Source organism: Anarhichas minor, unplaced genomic scaffold, assembly GCF_050575085.1.
Source record: "Anarhichas minor isolate MPS153535 unplaced genomic scaffold, ASM5057508v1 ptg000040l, whole genome shotgun sequence".
NCBI classification, from domain to species: Eukaryota; Metazoa; Chordata; class Actinopteri; order Perciformes; family Anarhichadidae; genus Anarhichas; species Anarhichas minor.
The window spans coordinates 3079705-3097036 of record NW_027466486.1 but is presented as its reverse complement, the minus strand read 5'-3'; the positions used below and the strand labels follow the sequence as shown (position 1 = coordinate 3097036).

Sequence of the window (17332 nt, the reverse complement as noted above, 5' to 3'; positions counted from 1 at the left end):
AAAATGTGCCCCACAAATGCCTCAGGCAGGGCGCAGCCTGTTTACTATGCATGCACTCACCTGCGAGGGCCTTGATGCGCGAGCGCTCAAACAGCCTGGCAGAGGTGTTGTCATGGTCTAGGTCCTCGTCGGTGAGGCCGAAGCGGGTGTTGATGCGGCTGTACTGCTGCGTGATCTCCGCATTGTCAAAGTCTGTGGTGGAAGTCATGGCGGTAGCCAGCGTGGCAAGCGGGTGAGAGGGACGTCTGGCGGCGTCCCTCAGGTGGTCTGGGTGTGGAGGGAATGAAACGACAGGATGGACCTCGAATACTGGAGGTAGTCTGAAACAGAGAGGAAAGACAGACAGAAGAGGAGTTATGATGAATAACTGGGGTTCAAATGAGACTACTTTTGGCCTCAAAAACATCGTATTGGATATTTTTCACTGTTTTCTAATGTTTTAAACAACAATACTAAGACAAATACAAATAAAAAGTAACTATTTAAAGCCCCACTTTCGGGGAAATGATGCTAACTTGTGAATCCAGCTTTCTCTGTAAGGACCACCATCTCGCTGCCATTTGGTTTGTAATTTGCTGTTAAGTTTCAATTTATCAACCCCACTGGGGAGGAGCTGTATCTGTACGTGGCAATGAGAATGTCATTTTGGCAATTTGAAGAAATCTATGTGATCTCAGATGTGGCGCAGGTATATTTTTACACGCCTATCATAGCTTTTCAAATTGGCCCCACAAGCTCCTGTGCCTCTCACAATCTCCATTTTGTGTGCGTGTCCCTTTGCTCAACCGCCACCCCGGCAGTGTGTCTGTGTATTCTTTGTGTGGAATGGCGGGTTGAAGGGTAGCAGCTCAGATAGCTGTCTATCTGGGTGCAGCATAGCTCTCTTATCATGCCACACAGGGGGGAGGGCAACCCCCTCTGGACAGCGCGACATGACAAAACCACCGTCTTTTGAATGTTGCAGCTCACGTAGTTTGAACTGCGAGTGTGTGTGTGTGTGTGTTTCCGTTGGTGGCCATTTGTGATAAGCACGTGAGGTGAAATGAGGCGGGAAATACAACTTGCGTTGATACTGTAGAACACCAAGGTGGAGAAAAAAGAAGTGTTGTTATGTGGCACTACTACTGTCACTAAACACCACATATTGTTTGTCATCAGAAATTTAAGTGAGGACATTAACTACAATTAGAGATAATGCAAACAATCTGCAACATATTTCTGAGTTTACAGTGGTGCAAAGTAACTAATAGTAGAATATTTGCCTCTGAATTATGGAGTACAAAGTAGCAGAACATGTACGTATTTGACAGTGCTTGAGTAAATATACTTTCCATCACTGCTGATTGACTTCACTACTGATCTGCATTCAGAGAAGAGGCCCTCAGTGAAGCACAATGAGGGCACCCTACAGGTCTCCCTCCTCCTGCTCAGTATCAGTCCTCTGCAGAGGGCTCTTATCGAATGCTCCACCCACCACTGGGGATCCCCTTATCACCTCACACACAAGCTGAACAGGGCCACTGCACAACACACTCAAACTGCACAAACCCTCTTTACACGCCGTACAAAACCCCGTATCCACAAGCCGTCAGCTGTTCAAAAGAACCTATAAGACTCTAATCGTGTCGAAGGGCTGACTGACTGCATGCCTCCAAACACAAACCCGCAGCAAATTAGGTGTGTGAGCTGGGACTTGTACTCCGTGAGACGGCACTAGGCTCCATTTAGAGCTGTATTAAAGGCAAGCTGGCCTCCTACTTATAGTCAATCCTGTGACGGGAAGTTCACCGCCTGCCACAGCAAGTGTGTGTCTGTCAATAGTTGTCCTCTTGTGGTGTCCTTGAGCAAGAGACAGAACTCTTGCATACCTCACTGACAGTAGGTCACCCTGTCCGCTATAAGCCTCTGTAACGCAGAATAAAACGTCTAAAAATAAAATGACATCACCATAATTAAAGTGCTGAGGAAGTGTTAGATATGCAAATGCGTCCAACACAGATATCTAAGAAACAGCTGCGATTACTGAAAACTAGTTTCCATTACGACAACTATTTTCCTTATCGACTAACCTTCCAATTAGGTTTAATGCAAAGCTGTAAGGATTAATGGATTAACAGATCAGTTCAGCTTGATCAACAGAAAAATAAAATATGATAAAAAATAATTAAATAAAGTTGCTATATACAATTCAAATCCAAAAGCATATATGCCATTTACAATGTCATACAGTGGAAAAAGAAGCAGGAAATCCTCACATTTAAGAGGCTCAAAACAGGGAATGTGCCACTTTTTGTCTTAAAATAACGATTATAATTATCAACATTTGACAATAAATATCCTGGCAACCAACCAGCTCATCAATAGCTAATCCCTTCAGCCCTAGTTTCTACATGTCAGAATTCCATAAAGAGAAGATCATTAACACATAAATGATGTAATCCTATTATAAGTAATGTTATCATTGTTAACACTATGAGGCATTTGACATGAGGCTGATACAAATAACAAACTTTTCAGTTTTTATTGGCCTGAAAGACAAATCATGTAATACTTTGGCACCCTCTTGTATTGCTTTCCATCACCTCTAAAAGGCCTCAGCACACGGGCCAGTACTTCATCATTTGTGTGGCTCCACATTGTGAGATGATGACTCAAACGCTCTGGATGATTTTCAGAAGTTATTTAAATGCCAAAAAGGGGAATGATTAAAAATGTCGGCTCGAATTTCTCCAGGGATTCAAATTGATTTTAATCAAAACTCATGTGGCATGACAATAATGCCACAAGAGTTTTGATATCTGCGGATGCAGCTCTGCACATAACGTTTTTTGGGGGAAATGGTTAAAAGGTGTGAATGAGATTTTTACTCGAGTTAGAATAAACAAAAAAATTTTGAGGTGTGAGAAGAAAAACAATTTTTTCATGATAACCTTTCCACTGCTTGTGATTTTAATTGACTGCACCTGCTGTCCTCTTTCGTTGTTACTGCCAAACTACACTGTAAACAAAATATGTACAACGTAAACATCGAATCAGCACCTGAGATGAATAATAACTGTGGAAACGTTGCTCCCAGCTGTAATTACAGTGTAAGTACTCTGTGTTTATGCATGCACTCTGAGGAGCACAGCACATGAAGCTGTGAGCACATTATTCTGAGCAGCACGGATTCAGATGGAGAGGATGAAATAAGAGACGGGTGGGGTCGAGATGAATGACCTAGTGTGTGTGTGTGTGTGTGTGTGTGTGTGTGTGTGTGTGTGTGTGTGTGTGTGTGTGTGTGTGTGTGTGAAACTGTAGCAGCAACTGGACTGAGGAAAGGGAGGCCTGTGGTCCGGCAGAGAGTAAATCTGAGGCATAAATACAGAGTGGACAGAGATCAATATGGAAGGAGAGGAGGAAGGGGGGGCTGGGTACTGGCCTGATTGACTATCAAAGTCTGCAGCTCAAAAAAAATCTCCTCAAATTGCCAATGGCATCGAACTAACCACTACTCATGTACTTTAACAAGATGTAAGAAAGAAAACGGGGGAGTTGAGCATAAAAAGACTCCATAAGACTCCATACTCCATACTGTATATTGATTATGAACACAGGCTGTGAGGAAAATAAGTTCCTTTGTCGTGGTCAATAATGTTTTGACTGCAACAATGCTGAGCTTGGTTATAATGAATCGATAGTAAACCGTTTCTGGAGTGTGTTTACAAGCTCGTCCAGACATGGAGGCACACTCACAAACGTGTCCTTTTAAGGGGAGCGAGGGGCAGCGTCTCTTTTACTCATGGGAACATTTTATTCCAGAAGCCACCAAACTTTATCTGATCAAGGATGGAATAAGCACGTTATGAAGTTGTGGAAAGTACCTGGGCTAAAGTTCACATCAGTGGTGAAATATAACTAAATACATCTACTCAAGTAGCTAAGTAAGTACACATTTGAGGTACTTTTACTTGAGTATTCCCATTGTATGCACAACATTTGAGAGGGAAATAGCCATGTTTAAACTCCGCTACATAAATGCATCAGTAATAGCAAATAGTATTAATAATAATAAACAAGATGATAGTAGTGTAACATTTTTCTGAGTGTAGTACTCTCATGTTGATACTCCTAAGTATATTTTGATAATTGTGTACTTTTACTGAGGTGATATTTCCTATTAAGGACTTTTTAATATATATAATGGAGTATTTTTATACTCCAGCACTGACATTTTTACTCGAGTAAAGTATCTAAATACTTTCTCCATCACTCTTTAGGATCAGAGAAAACTTTTGGAGGGAGCACTTCTGCACGCGCAAACATGCGCAGTGACGTCATTGTGCGCATTTCCAACGAGTCGCTGCTGGTTTACACTGAAAGATAACAAACTGATAACTCGAGATGTAGTTTGACTAAAATTGGAGAGTCGTTTTAATAGCAGAGTGCATTCATTTAAAAAAAACACAATTAGCGTGAGAGCTTTATGACAACGACGTCATTGTTTAACGTGGCAGCCGCGTCCAACAGGTGGACCGGAGGAAACTTTTAACTCCACTACAAACAACGGCAAAACAATCGCAGCCTGAATGGAATGAGCGCCATTCGGTGACCGCTGGCAGAAACTATTTGGCTAAAGATCAATCATTTCATTTAACAATTGTCGCAGCTCTGCTTTCAATTTACACTTACTTGCTTCTGGATGATATCCTGTCGGAAAGTGTTTATCTTGAGTCTTCTTCCTGCCAACAAACCAATTATAATCCCATTGAAGCAGCGGGGGTCCTGGTCAGAGCAGGCGGAGGTCTCCACACAGCGCGAGGAGGGCACGGTCCTGCACGGGGGGGACTAGGGAATGGGGCTGTAGGCGCCGCGCGCTCCACGGTCATTCCCGAAAGCCAGCGACTGACCCACCCTGCCGGGTTAAAAATAAAGTGGGCGCATACATGATCTGTGCGCGCAGGGGACAGACATTCCTGACAAGAGCCGGTGACTCTAAATGGCAGAGACACTTGTGATCTGTGGTACACCACCCCGGACTCCACTCCACCCCGCCCCGGCCGGGCTCTAATCGCACACAAAACACCCCCCGAGACCCCTCTCAGAAATGTCACCTCCACTGCGTGCCATTCACAGAGAACAGAGGCCTGCGCATGGAAACACGTCCCGGAGAAAGAGCCTTACAATGTTAATTTACACCAGAGTTAAAACACATGTCAGGTAATGTGACAGCAGTGGTAGAAAGTAATTAAGTACATTTATTAAAGTGTTTTGAGGTACTTTAGGCTACTTCAATTGTATGCTACTTTATACCTCGATTGCATCTTATAAGGAAATATTTACTTTTTAGTGCATTACATGTTTCTGACTGACAGTTTTCAGATTAAGATTGTACTTTAAAAGAACATGGGCCTACAATTATAAAATATAAAGCATTGTTTAAATCCTTGCCATGCAGGATTCATGTCTATGAGCTGTCAGCAGTTCCCCCAAAGACTGCGTTTTTGTGAAATATTGGATAATCCTCTTTGTGCCTTGATCGGATATTCAAATGAAACTATGTGATGGTGCATCAAAGAGAATTAAAAAGTTACAAAAAGTAACAGGTTGGGTTTACATTCTGACTAATAAAACCAAAATGTTATTTACAAAAGGGGCCCATTGCTTAGGATGAGGGCTGGCTATTGTTTGCAAGTATAGATACCTTTTCCCCCACTTCACAAATATGAAGAACAAAAGCATTAAGAAAGTAAAATAGAGAAAGAAAATACAAATCGGTGTAAGCATTTTTTGGTCCTTGTTTTCGATACTATGTATCTTTAGTGCTGATGTACATGTGTCTGAAGAACAGAGGCTCAATACTCAAGCATACTTCGTCTGATTGCAAGTGATTAAATGAAGGAATTTAACGTTCTGATATACTGTTGATGCTTAAGGATAATTCTTGGACCAGACCACGCACACAGATGATAAAATGCAAAACAACAATTCACTTTAAATATGTATTGTATTCATATAAAACGGCCAAACTCACGGGCCACATAACATCTTATTAGCATCAGGAAGCAGGATGTTTATAATAAAAAAAATACACTTACAACACATCGTCAAAAACATAAATAACAATGCTTTTTACAAAATGAACACACACAAATATATAGAAACACATCAAAAAAAAATAGATCAGTACAAAAAGCTGGGTATGTTCCTTCACTCCGTGTCTTCAGTATTTGTGTTTCTTTCTCTTTGGTTCCCCCGGGAACATCTTTAGTCACAATCTGATCGCTGACAAAACAGTAGTGAACCTTCAACTACTGTAAATAATTATGGCTTCATATCGACGGCTGACTGAGCACAGGCCTGCCTTTGATCAGCGTCTGCATAGCTTCAACACTGTACAAACAAAAACAAAATCACTTTTTAATATGCAACATTAATAAAACGGCATTAACAGTTTTGTGCAAGCGGCCGTAAATGCAGCACCGTGCTCTGCTCATAAAATATAATGAACCCCATCACAACTACAATACACATTCAACAGCATTTCAAACAGAAGGCAAGAGGGACAAAATAAATAGCACATACTTCAAAAACAGGTGAGAACAAAAGGCTTTAAAACTGAGCTTATGCAGATTTGGGGTACCATATTGTGTCTGTGTCTTAGTGCAGATTTAATAATGCATAAAAGGGAGGTTGGGGGTCTGCTACAGAGCATCATCTCTGGATCTTCAGTATCTTGCTCAAGGACACTTCCGCAAGCCAGACGATCTGGCTACTTTGACTTTTTACATCCCAAAAGGTTCTCAACACCATCTCCCTGTTTGTAAAGGGTTTGGGTTTAATTTGTAACAATTGATGTAACTAAGATATACATCGCAAAGAGAGGCTGAAATAAAAATTCAGGACCAAAAAAAGTACAACACCCAAAAGTATTCATACAGTCCCTTACATATATTTACCTTTGAAGTTCATGTTGTCAATGTTTTATGTAACCTTCCGATTATCTGTTGATCGACTCTTTAAATTTGATATAAAAAGGTTTTCTAGCTGTGACGTTGACCTGGTTGACTTTGACATATTTGTTTGTCCACTTTACAATACGGTAGAAATCAATAGAGACTATACGGCTAACAGGTATTAAGGGACTTAAATGGCAGATACTCATCAGTGTATTTTAAACCTATTTCGTCACATTGATGAAGCGATTAGGTGAGGTAGCTTTGTAGCCTTGGATAATTAATTATTAAGCGGTCTAAAGCTAAACGCAGTCCACTAAAGGTGTCGTGGAAAGTCATTCCCTTGGACTTCTAACTCATCTTTGGTACAGTAGGATTGTTATTGTTGAATGCATTTATGTGCATCGCAAATATAAAAATACAGTCTCAATATGTTATCAAAAAATACCTTTTTATATATATATATATACCGTATTTTCCGCACTATAAGGCGCACTTAAAAGCCTTTAATTTTCTCAAAAAACGACAGTGCGCCTTGTAATCCGGAGCGCCTTATATATGGATCAATTGGTTAATTGGTTGATCCATACTGGTTGTACACGGCGCTCTGTCAAAATGTTTCAGTACGAATGGTAAACTACAAAGCCGCACCGCGGTAAACACCGGTACTGTAGTAGCTTCTATTCTATGCGCCTTATAATCCGGTGCGCCCTATATATAAAAACAGTTCTAAAATAGGCCATTCATTGAAGGTGCGCCCTATAATCCGGTGCGCTTTATAGTGCGGAAAATACGGTATATATATATATATATATATATAAAAAAAAGCTGCTTCAACTTTGTGACTGGGAAACAATATAACTGCTCTTGGAATAAAAAAAAAGTCAAGTAAATGAATTTCAGGTGCAAATTCAAAAGACAGACTAACTCCGTGCTGGAGACAGTTCAGTCTAAGTGCTCACTGCTAATGTGTCGTCGTGAGTCCTGTGGATCTGGCGAGGAAAACGTCAAGATCAGCGATGACCGCTGCATGTCTTCTGGCAACAGTGTTCAACAGCCGGTGAGGGAAGGACGGCGTTCCTAAGTCCACCTGGAGAAAAACGAAGGGAAATAGCCATGAACTCTTTCACATGTAGCGCTGCCTGGAAACCAATATTTGTAAGGGCGAATTAACGAAACTGACATTACTGTTGTGGTATCTCACTTGTGAGCCCACGCAGTAAAAAACAAAAACACATCCATGAGATCCTGTAAAACGTGTTAAATGTCAGAAATAGTGATACAATATAGGCTGTATTCGTTTTACACACGTGTTGTGAAACTTCCACATTCACACATTCATCTGTCTATCATCAGCCCAAACAGCCTTGCTTTTACTGGCAGGTAAAAGTGTTGCTAGTGTGAACAGCACGTATTTCGGATTAGTTTACAGCAACAGCATCTCACCTGTAACAGGTAGACGACCCTGGTGGCTTCCTGTCCGCTACGTCTAATTGGCTGCAGGATCCAGCAACTGGGCATCATCTCCCCCCGGACGGCATCCACACTGGGACGAGGCAGGGACTCCTCGAACACAGACTGCATTGCCAGCACGCACAAGCCACCCTGAGGCCGAGGGCAAAAGTCATAAATCATAAATCATCAATAAAACAGGCAGTGCAGCCTTTTTGATCAGCCAAGAGTGATAACCGAACAGGTTTATTCCACACCCACTGCCTCTGGGTCAGTGTTGTTTACGCTCACTGTTGTTTCTGTGAGCGTGAGTAGTGTCTAAATAGCATGTTCTACATTGTGTGGATGACAAACTGAAAGCCACGCTGTTTATCATAAATTGGAGTTCATTAAAAAAAAGACAGCACTGTCTGGTCCTGGTTTCCTGCAACACTAATCTTACAGTAAATGGAATTTTCTCTTCCAAAGTGTGATTTTGTGAACAACCACGCTGCAAATGCTCAGTGGACCTTACACAAGGGCGATAAGCAGTAATCATCCGGACCGCCTGGTTGGTTTTGCAGCTGTGCTCACCTGTTTGGACTCGGTGCTGATGCAGCAGAAGTCCCGCGGCTGGCTGAGGTGGCAGGTGGACGGATCCGTTAGGACATAAACTAGACAGATATACAAAGACAACGTGTCAGATAAGAAGCACAGCTGATGAAAACCTGGAAATAAAAGAAAATATAAAAGAATTACGGCAATCACACTCAATGGTATTGCTAAACGAGGTGAGAAAGCTATTTATTTTTCTACCTCTATTTAAATTCAACGTAATAATATAAACGCATGAGGCCCGATGATGTTGCAAAAGGTTTTAAATGCCACGTACTGCAGGTGTGAGAGTGGAGTTGGTCATGCACTAACACAATGAGCTAGTCAGTGATGAATGGGACTGTGTACTGTACTGTGCTAAACATAGCTATTGGATGCAGACTCATCATTTGAAGCAAATACATCTGCAGGATCCATAAACGCCTCGCTTTTGCAGCAATGACAAAAATACAAATACTTTTCTCTATTTATATTCTTGCAACACTACAAATGATATTTGCAAAGGTAAACTCTTCCATCACATGAAGCTCACTTTGCAAATAACTAGAATTTATCAGTATCTTATAAACTGCTACTTTCCTGTTCCAGGTCTACTAAAGTCAACATTATTAGCATTAGCATCAGTACTAACATGGTGGAGAAAGTATTCAGATCCTTTAACTAAGTCAGTAGTATTAGCACAATGTAAAAAATGCTGTTTCAGCATTATGTTCTATAAAATGGTTCTATGTTTTACTGTAAAATCTAAATTCATAAAGTAAGTAGTAACTATATTTGTCAATTGAATTGTAGTAGAGTAGAAGTGGCGTGAAATAGAAATACTTAAGTCTGCACTTCGGTATGGCTCTGGACTTTGTTGCTTTCCACCACTGGTACTGTGGTGGAAAGAAAGCGTGCGAGGAGGAAGCGGACATGTTCGCTCACCCAGCTGAGTGCTGTCATCTAGTGGTCGTGTCCAGACAGAACGGACTGACTGATTATACGTGTGAGTCTTGGACAGCTGGCAGATTGTGGTCCACAGACTGTCCAGAGGTCTGTCCAGCTCCGCGGCTCCAAGAAAACCATGGACAGACGGGCTGGAGGAGGGCTTGTAGTAAGCCTGGACACCTTGTTCCTCTCCCTGGTACCTAAATATACACAGAATTAACACATTAGCAAATGAATATTTGTGATTATGTGATTTTGCAGCTCACTAATCTTAGACAGTGACGAAGTCCTTATCTTGAGGGTAGATGATTTCTTTGGATGAGTGTATTAAAGAGTGAGCTCACCTCCAGCCTGCTGTGGCCTTGCTCATGAGCAGGTTGCTCAAATCCCCAGAGGAAGCCAGTCGCACCTGTGGAGGGAGACATTTGCAATTCAACCGGATACAAACGTTTGAAGGAGCAGAAAAACTGTGACAATCGTAATGTTAAGTCAATTACAGTGGCATTGGGTGTTTTTACTAATATGCATTTTTGTGTTTTTAAAATCAGGTTTTCTGTTTTCTGAGTTACCTCAGCCAGAGCTCGACCGAGGAGACCAGACGTGATGTCCTGATAGGTTGTGGATATGGAAGAGGAGGAGCCAAAGGAGGCGGTGCGTTGACGTGCACTAGTTGATGGAGATGAAGTCATCAGTGGCTCAAACATGGCGACAGGAGGCTCAAGGCGGACATCTAGCGAAACACATAGAAGTTAACATGGAATTTCAACACAGAGAATGTAGAGGGGGGGGGGGGGGGGAGTTAAGTGCCGCACCAGTGACAGACATGGGGAAAAACTATTTTGGAAACATACTTTATATTACATTTAACATTTTTTAATATGTCAATGTTCTATAATCTACACAATGGAATAAATGACAGCAGAACTGCAGATGAAGATGGACATTTTTCAACAAAGATGGACTCCAGTTATTGACTTGACTGTTTAAATGTGAGGATGTGAACGGATGAAAGAAAAGCCCTCTGTCGAGGACTGTTTAACACTGTTTGATGTCACTGACACTGATATTTTAATGAAATTCTTTGTATTTGAAGGTGTTCTTATTCTAAAAATGTAGCATACTTTTGAAGATTGTTTTATGAACCACAGTCCAGTCCTCACCATGGGCAGACAGCCAGGCTCTCTGTGACTTCACACTTTGAGGACCACATATAGGAGGACGTGTCCTGAGCTTCAGCCCGTCCTCCTGGAACCCTGGGATCTGAAGGGAAACAACGACACAATTACCCGCTGAGTTGCTTCAAAAGAAACATTACAACAAATACATGAAGATGAGATTTTGCAGTATAAAAATAATCCAAAATATGTATATATACATTGCTGGATTTTCATTTCAGTTATTCAAATCTATTGACCTGTGCAGTCAGAAGTGGTCTGTTGCCGTGCTGTAGCGTGTTTCCGCTGTTGTACCCCGATGTTGGTCCAGAGGACAGACTCAGGCTGGATCCTGTGCATAAGGTGCTGTTACTGATTCTTGTCCGATGTCTCAGGTCATCCTGAGCAGGGGGAAGGGAGATACCAGTGAAATTATACAGTGGTGTCATAAATAAAACCCAGAGAGTCTCTAACAATTCACTTCTCCTATCTTGTAATATATTCAAAGTATTAGCAAATGAGGTGTTCTTATTTAATCAGAGGAAAACACAAGATATTTACATATTATATTCTGTGATTGATGAAACAATCGATGCAACAATGAATGAGATTTATTAAGAAATAATCGACATATTGAGAAACAGATTTTATCTTGTGATACAAGAACTGACCGTGACTTCCTGAGACAGGGCCTGCTGCTGAAGCCTCTTTTTCTCCTGCTCCGTCCTTTCTCGCAGTCGCTCTCGTGCCTTTGCAATCTCTGTCCGGGCCTCCTCTCGGGCTCGGCCGTAGTCGCGCAACAGCTGCTCGATGTCAGACGGACAGTGGCCCTCTCCTCGTGGGGGGTCTGGTATTCTGTCATTTAGATCATTTAGTGAGAACTCAGTCACGTTTTCCAACACTAAGCCTGAAGACATTAATATTTAAAATGTAGGGCTGATAGGGGTATAGAGTCTTACCTGGTGCTATCTGTCACCTCTTGGCGGAGCTGTTGTTGGTACTCTTTACGCCGACTGGGCATGGCGGCAGACACCTTGGAGGAGGAAACAGCCTCTTGTGGAGATGAGCGAGGATGTTGGCTGGGACTCAGACTCCGAGCTCTCCGGTAAGTCTGGAGACGTTCCTCCCTCTCCTGCCTCAAACCCTCAATACTCCTGCGGTGTCTGAGAGGAGAGATTCAAAGAAACAATAAATACAAAAACACAAATAAGGCCAATCATTTAGGGAGTTCAGGTCATGTTTTAGGGCTGAGCAGGGACCTCAATACTTGTTCACTGTGATCAGATATTTCTTGCTCTAAATTAGGAAACTTTGCCAAAAAAACACAGTCTAAAATTGGCAATGTTCTTGTATAGCTGCTTGTGTTGAAACAATATTAGACACTGATGCACTTACTTTGCATCATATCAAAATAAAGAGCGTTTGGGTCATTTGTGTCCTCACCTATCATACAGCTGCTGTTTTGTGGACGCAGAGGTCGGTGGCTCCAGCTCGTCTCCGGTCCTCGGGGACAGCATCTTTAACAGGGTATCCGTCTCTCCGAGGCCGTAGTGTAGCTTGGCCTCCGTCAGCTCCACAGTCAGAGGTGTCGGGTTCATGTTGAGGCTGACCGTTGCCATCACCTGCTCTCTCTCCCGTCGCAGCCTCTCTATCTCTCTGGCCCTTCTGTCGCTCTGCGCCGTGGACTCCACGCTGGAGTCCATCTCGCCCCACTCGGCGCGGCTTCTGCTCCCGCCGTTGTCTTTGGAAGGAAATGTGCCCGGCTTGTTGGAGTGTTTGGACTGCTGAAGGTTGATGCCCGACCAGTTGGTGAACTTGTTGTGCATGGGCAGGTCCTCTGGGGCTATTTGGTGGCGTTGAGACGGGGACGCGCTGGTGACGGGTTCCATGTTCACGAGGACATCGGTGTTGCACTCGCTGGGCGCCAGGGACACCGTGTCGTCCTCTTGGAGTTCAACATTCCTGTTGCTGACCGGGGACAGATTGTATGAATCAACGCAAAAATCGACAGCATCTACTGCAGGTCTCGAGTAGGTTAGTGTCTGTGCATGTGTAGCTTTAGCCTGCTGTTTGTGCACAGCAGCTGGTCTTAATATGGGAGAGATGTGGTTCTGCAACGTTAAACCATTTGTTGAAGTAGAAGCCCTCCACTGCTGAGAGGAACTCTGCCATTTGGAGTCGATAACATTTCTCCTGTCAGTGTCTGTATTTCTATCCAGTGATGCACTGACGCTTATAGAGCCTTTAGGGCTTGAGGAACTCATTTCACTCACCTTCTCAAGGGATACAGATTCTGATGCACAAGAGGAAATGTCAGAACTGTGTCTAGGCATCTGCTCCTCCTCTGAAACAGTTGTGCAAGCGGATTGTTTGCTAGACGACACAGTCAGGTTGTCTTTCTCAGAGTCAAGGTGTTTATTTAGTGTTGATTGCTCCCCTCTCAGCTTCATACGTAAACTTGTTCCCACAGTACGAATGGGAGATGAAGCACGGTCTGTGTATGTGGCGTGTTTCTTTAAAGAAAGTGTTGGGTCATTCTTTAAAGAGGGACTGTGATTTTCTTCATGGCTGTTTTTCGACGACCTGCGGGAGACTTCAGATATTGGAACACTTTTGTGACACAGTGCCTCGGGCGTGCTTTGCTTTGAGCCTCTAGAAGAAGCAGATCTTACACGTCTTCGACATTCGCCCGCCGTCTTCAAAGGAGGCGTTTTATTCTCCGATTGAGAGGCGGGCCTTTGTGCTGCAGCAGAGGTGTTAAAGCTCCGGTCAGGCATGCTCTGCATCTTTTCATCTGTACTCTTCACCACACAGTGCACATTCTTGTCTTGGGACCCAGCGACGACCTCAGAGCCGATCACTTTGACGATCACATTGACCTCGTGAGATTTGGACCTTTCGCTGAGTGTTTGATGAGCAGCGACTTCCTTCGCGGCTGGTGTTGAAGACCTCTCCGTCTGGATCCCGACATCGACGGCGGTTTGAGTAGAGCAGTCTCTCTGTGTGCAGTCATTAGACTCACTGTAACAGACGCTGATATTTGACATGTTGACACTCCTCCTCGGACTGGACTTGAGGGCGTCGCCCTTTCTCATTCCCTGGACGTCTCCCAGCAGGTCGGAGGTGCTGTCAATCAGCTTTGAGATGTGAGCCGACATGCTTTCCATACTCGCCCACGCTTGAGATTCTTTTATTCCCACTTTGGTTTTCCGTGTTGCAGGTACATCGGTGTTGCTCCTTTTGTGCCGCTCTCTCCTCTTTGGAGCGCTACTGCTGTTGCCGATATCTACCGTCTGAAGGCCATGCTCGGTTTGAGTGCCATACTCGCATGTCCTCCTCCTTTGGGCAGGTACTTTGCTTCCCTGGGACTCTTGCTCAGGCGAGTACACAAGCATCATTTCATCCATATGACTGGAGTTGCGCCCATCGTTACTTGAAGAGCTGCCGGTCACTGTCAGATTTGCTAAATGACTGTGAATAGCAGCAGATGCTTGTTGACAGGGCGTGAGCGGAGATGATTTGCTCCCTTGTTCCTTATAATCCTCCATACTGCTCAGCGTGCTGGAGAGCCCCTTGTTGGTGGCGTAAGTGCTCAGATGGGAATAGAAAGGAGAGTTCTGCCCGTTCAAACCATTGTCAACACTGCAGCATCTCGTTATGCGTTTCTCAGCGCTGTTCAAAAGTGGAGATTTACAGGATAGGTCAGCAGCACTCCCGAACGCAGGGTTCTTATAACAGTGGTGGTTTGAGTCATCGTCCTGCCACTGGTGAACGAAAGGGTTGATGTCGCTGGAGGCAAAATGCATCGGGGAGTCCTGTTGTGATTCACTTTTCTTTGCATACGGGAGGACTAGTTCTACATTGGTCCTTTGTGACACAACTTGTAAAGAGAGTCTTTTTTGGGTGTAATCTCTACTGGCGTTAACTTCGCTTTTACCCTGAGCTCCAGCAGAGCAAAACTTCATCTTAGATCGGCTCACTGACACTGTCGTAGACATATCTGCATCTTTACTTCTAACCTGTCGGACTTCTTGTTCGCCAAGCTTTACCCATTTAGACGAGAGCCGGCAGTGATGCACTCTGGTGGTTTTGTCCTCCTCCTCATCCTCATCCGACGACTTATGAGAGGACTCAGTGGAAGACATGGGATGAGTCTGGATCTTAGTCTTTCTCAACCTCTTTGACTTGGCCTTTTTAGACGTAAGAGCAGATCGGTTCTGTCCGTCAGCAGGTGTGTTAAGCTGAACCTCTTTTGACATCACAGATACATAGCATTCTGTATGTTTGACGGCATTCCCCTGATGTAATGTGCACTGCGGCTGCATAGAACCAGAAATACTTGCTTCATGTTTTGACTCTGCGAAGATCTTTGGAGTGTCTTTGTTCTTTTTCATAATACAATCTTTTTGGCTGTCAACTTGAGTATCCGTAACAAATTTGCACACTGAATTTGAAACATGTTGGCATTTGTTGTGGGCATTAATATTGATGACACACGACTGAGTCAAGGTATTTGAATGAGTCTGTGAACAACTGAACTCACCCTGTGCTGTGGCACAAGGTTTACCTCCTCTTGTGTTGTCCGTTTCACCGTTTCCATCACGGCCAGGAGAAACAGTGAACCCTTTCGTAGAGGCGCTCTCATCAGCGGGTGTGTTCTGGCTGCTGTGACGTCCGTGCGATTTGAATTGAAGTGTTGACGTGGCTTCCATACCGACATCCTTTTCGTGACTACAGCCACAGGTTTCTTTTGCATCACCCATGGTGGAAGGTGTTTCCCGGGGTATTAGGTGACGTTCAGAGCTCTGTGTGTCCACTTCATTCAAGCATGTATCGTTGATGACAGGATTAAGATGTTTACCTGAATCATTGATTTCTTGACACAAAGCATCTTTCTCCACAGTGTTTCCTTCAGAATCAGTGGAGGAGCCACTAATTGAGGACAAGCTAACCGGTTGCAGAGTGGGGTTGCCAGTGGAGTGCTCAGACTCTCTCTGGCTGCTCAGCGTCACATTTGATTGGACGTTGTCGTTTTTGGCAGAGGACATTTGGAACGCACAATGATGGATTACTGGCTGGTTTGATGTCACATCTGAGAAGCTATGCACATGGTCAATCTTCTGTGTTACTTCAGTAGATTTAAGCATGTTGCTCTCCTGGCTAGTGCTTAATTCAGCTGGCAGCTCTGATGCCAGGTGTTCCCTGTTGTCCACTGTTGTCTTCGTCCTTTCAAGTGCAAGGTGTCCTTCAAGGATTGCTCCTTTTTTCACCTGATCACTCATTTTATCTCTGCGCTGTTTTTCTTGCCATTCATTTTCATCACTCTTACAGCCAAAATGACACGCAGAAGACGACAAGACATACATGCTTTGACTCCTGCTCTTCCTGTCATCCTCGCTGACAATCAATGACAGTCTCATGTGCTCTTTGACCACTTCGGAGATTCTCAGGTCAATGGCGCTACAAATAGCATCTGACTTGCATATGTGTTGTCTACTTTCTTCATGTTTTCTGTGTTTATCAAATTGTGATTCCCACCCTTTTGTTTCTGCAGCTACTTCCTTTATTGCTACATCTCCCTTTTCAGCTACTTTCCTCTCTCCTGCAGAGGATCCACTCTGAGGAACATCGTCACCGCATTCAGAGAGCTCAAAGATCTGTCCAAGTTTCCTTCTCGTGGGATCAGAAACTGGCGACGCCTCTGAAGCCACTGTGTCTAGTCTAATGCTGCCATCAACACAAACAGAATCAAATCCGGAGCTGTTATCTTCCACGGCTGATTGCTCCCCGTTTGAGTCACTGCTGTTATTATTGTCATCGGGCCAAATGTCTTCCTGATTGTCAACTGGTGCGGAGCAGAAAGTTACCAACTCACTGCCGTTGCTCCTTTTTGGAATTTTCAAGCTGCCCACGAAAGCCTCCTGCTGGTCTTTGTTCCTCTTCCTGGAATGTTTACAGGATGATTTAACAAACTCCTGCTGTAGTGCAATGTGCTGCTCAGTCAGAGCTCCTTTGGTCTCAGCCTCATCCAACATTTTGTCCCGTGTAGAAGATAAATGTTCGGCGTTCCCAAGCTCACATTGGTTAATATTTGTAAACTTTTCCGTTGCAGCATCTAGACTGCATAGTACTTCATCTTCAGTGGACGATTGGAGGAGACTTACAGGGTCAGACATCTTTTTTAATACTTGACCTTGGCTAGTGTTAGAGAGATGCTTTACTGATTGACAACCTGACGACCATATTTCAGTGTCAGAGGACATTGTAGTG

The 17332-nt window shown here is 43.6% G+C and overlaps 2 protein-coding genes across 2 annotated transcripts in view; both read right to left on the bottom strand.

Annotated features, from left to right (window-relative positions):
* Positions 1-4986, bottom strand: part of sptb (spectrin, beta, erythrocytic) — a 42467-nt gene extending 37481 nt beyond the window's left edge. Inside the window, exons 1-2 of the mRNA XM_076107581.1 lie at positions 4672-4986; positions 61-320 (exon numbers count right to left, since the gene is read on the bottom strand). Coding sequence (XP_075963696.1) covers positions 61-208 — 148 coding nt within the window. The 5' untranslated portion in view covers positions 209-320; positions 4672-4986. The remainder of the gene's footprint in view (positions 1-60; positions 321-4671) is intronic.
* A 981-nt stretch (positions 4987-5967) lies between these two features.
* LOC142968241 (stAR-related lipid transfer protein 9-like) lies at positions 5968-15321 on the bottom strand. Its single transcript, XM_076108042.1, has 11 exons — positions 12506-15321; positions 12022-12225; positions 11734-11917; positions 11323-11463; positions 11069-11168; positions 10478-10638; positions 10253-10317; positions 9906-10108; positions 8961-9040; positions 8382-8540; positions 5968-8025 (listed from the first exon to the last, which is right to left on the bottom strand). The coding sequence occupies exons 1-11, from the start codon at positions 15319-15321 to the stop codon at positions 7900-7902; spliced, it is 4239 nt and encodes a 1412-aa protein (XP_075964157.1). The 3' UTR covers positions 5968-7899.
* Positions 15322-17332: the final 2011 nt, after the last annotated feature.